At 71.8% G+C, this 1,494-nt stretch overlaps 1 protein-coding gene across 1 annotated transcript in view; it reads right to left on the bottom strand.

The window, feature by feature from the left end:
* The window catches only part of ADM2 (adrenomedullin 2), a 4,308-nt gene extending 2,853 nt beyond the window's left edge, over positions 1-1,455 (bottom strand). Inside the window, exon 1 of the mRNA XM_010566051.1 lies at positions 1,349-1,455. Coding sequence (XP_010564353.1) covers positions 1,349-1,455 — 107 coding nt within the window. The remainder of the gene's footprint in view (positions 1-1,348) is intronic.
* Positions 1,456-1,494: the final 39 nt, after the last annotated feature.

The following is a 1,494-nucleotide window of genomic DNA, read 5'->3' as shown; positions in this document are numbered from 1 at the left end:
CTGCTGAGCCTGGGGGGGGGGGGGGTGTCTGGAAGACCCAGCCCCCCCATCCACCCCTGCAGCAGGACATGGTCCCAGGCAGGGCCCCCCCCCCGCACCCCCGGGAGCTGCACCGATGGCTGCCTGCGGCGCCAGGCAGGCAGGAGCCGCTCGCAGATCCCTCCGGAGCCAGATGCAGGCTTCCCACGGCGCTGGGCACAGCCCAAACGCGCTCCTCAAGCAGCAACATGCACACCCGCAGCGCCTGTGCACGCGCACACGCAGCACCCACGGGAGGTTCGGTCCCGACCCGAGGTGCCTCCCTTCAAGCAGGAGGTTTGGGCGGGAGATCCTGGCACCCCACAGCCCCCACGGGCACCCACAGCCCCCCACCGCCCCTCGCCTTGCACACACGCGCAGCCACGCACACCTTGGCACAGGCACGCCATGAGTTCTTGCACATACACGCTCTCCATCACAGTGTGTACCAAAACCTTGTCCAACCCTCGCACCCCCTGCCTGCCCCATGCGCGCACACTCACACAGGTACCAATCTGGCCCCTGCGCCCTCCCAAACCCGCAGACCAGCCTCACTGTCCCTGGCACGCTGCGTCCCTGCGGCCCTGGCCACATCCTGCCTCCTCCCAGCACCGTTCCCCCATTCCCACTGGGATAAGGTGCAGCACGGGGGGCCGGGCACCCCTCACCCCGCTCCCACCACCTCATCCCCCCGTGTCCCCACCAGCACTGTGGGGACAGGCACGGGACACACAGCGAAGACAGGGTTGGGGTCCAGGCAGGAGACAGGGCCCAGGAGACCCCCCAGCCCACCCCCTCCATGCAGTCCCCATCTGCCCCCACTCTCCAGGGCACTGTGTCGTGTCCCCCCCCAGGGGGAACCTGCCCACAACCTGCCACCAGCACGAGGGGCTTTGGTATGAGGCTGTGCGTCCCCTCCCACTGCGGGGACAGTGGGCAGCAGGACAGGGAGCTGTGCTGCCAGGCTGGGCCCTGCCTAAACCCCCGGGGAGCTGGGGTGGCCAGGGCTGGAGGGGGTGGCCGGCGGGACAGACGGACACGGGCTGCCTGGCAGAGGCTGGGGCAGGAGGCTCAAGCAGGGCTGAGCGGTGGGCACGGAGCCCCCCACGCGGGACAGGGGCCGGGCCCGTGGGGGGGTGCAGGGCTGTGTCCCGGGCAGGGGGACAGGCAAGGGTGCCCAGAGCCACCCCATGCAGAGCACCCCTGCCCGCACCTGCACCGGGGTGCGGGCAGGGGGGGCACAGAGCTGCCCTGGGCAGGGGTTCAGGCAGGAGGGCAGAGAGGCACCCCACGCCGGGGTGCGGGCAAGGGGCGGGGGGTCCCGGCTCACCTGCGCTTGGGCGAGCGGCCGTCGGGCAGGGGCAGGCAGGCGGGCAGCTCCAGCAGACACAGCACCAAGCTGATGCAACCCAGCGCAACCGGCGCCGGGGCTCTCATGGCGGGGCCGGGCCGGGACAGCGGCTCCGGGGCTGCGGG

Source organism: Haliaeetus leucocephalus, unplaced genomic scaffold (assembly GCF_000737465.1).
Source record: "Haliaeetus leucocephalus isolate CR32 unplaced genomic scaffold, Haliaeetus_leucocephalus-4.0 Scaffold202, whole genome shotgun sequence".
In the NCBI taxonomy this organism is placed as follows: domain Eukaryota; kingdom Metazoa; phylum Chordata; class Aves; order Accipitriformes; family Accipitridae; genus Haliaeetus; species Haliaeetus leucocephalus.
Note: the sequence above shows the minus strand (reverse complement) of the source record. Positions and strands in the feature narration are given on the sequence as shown.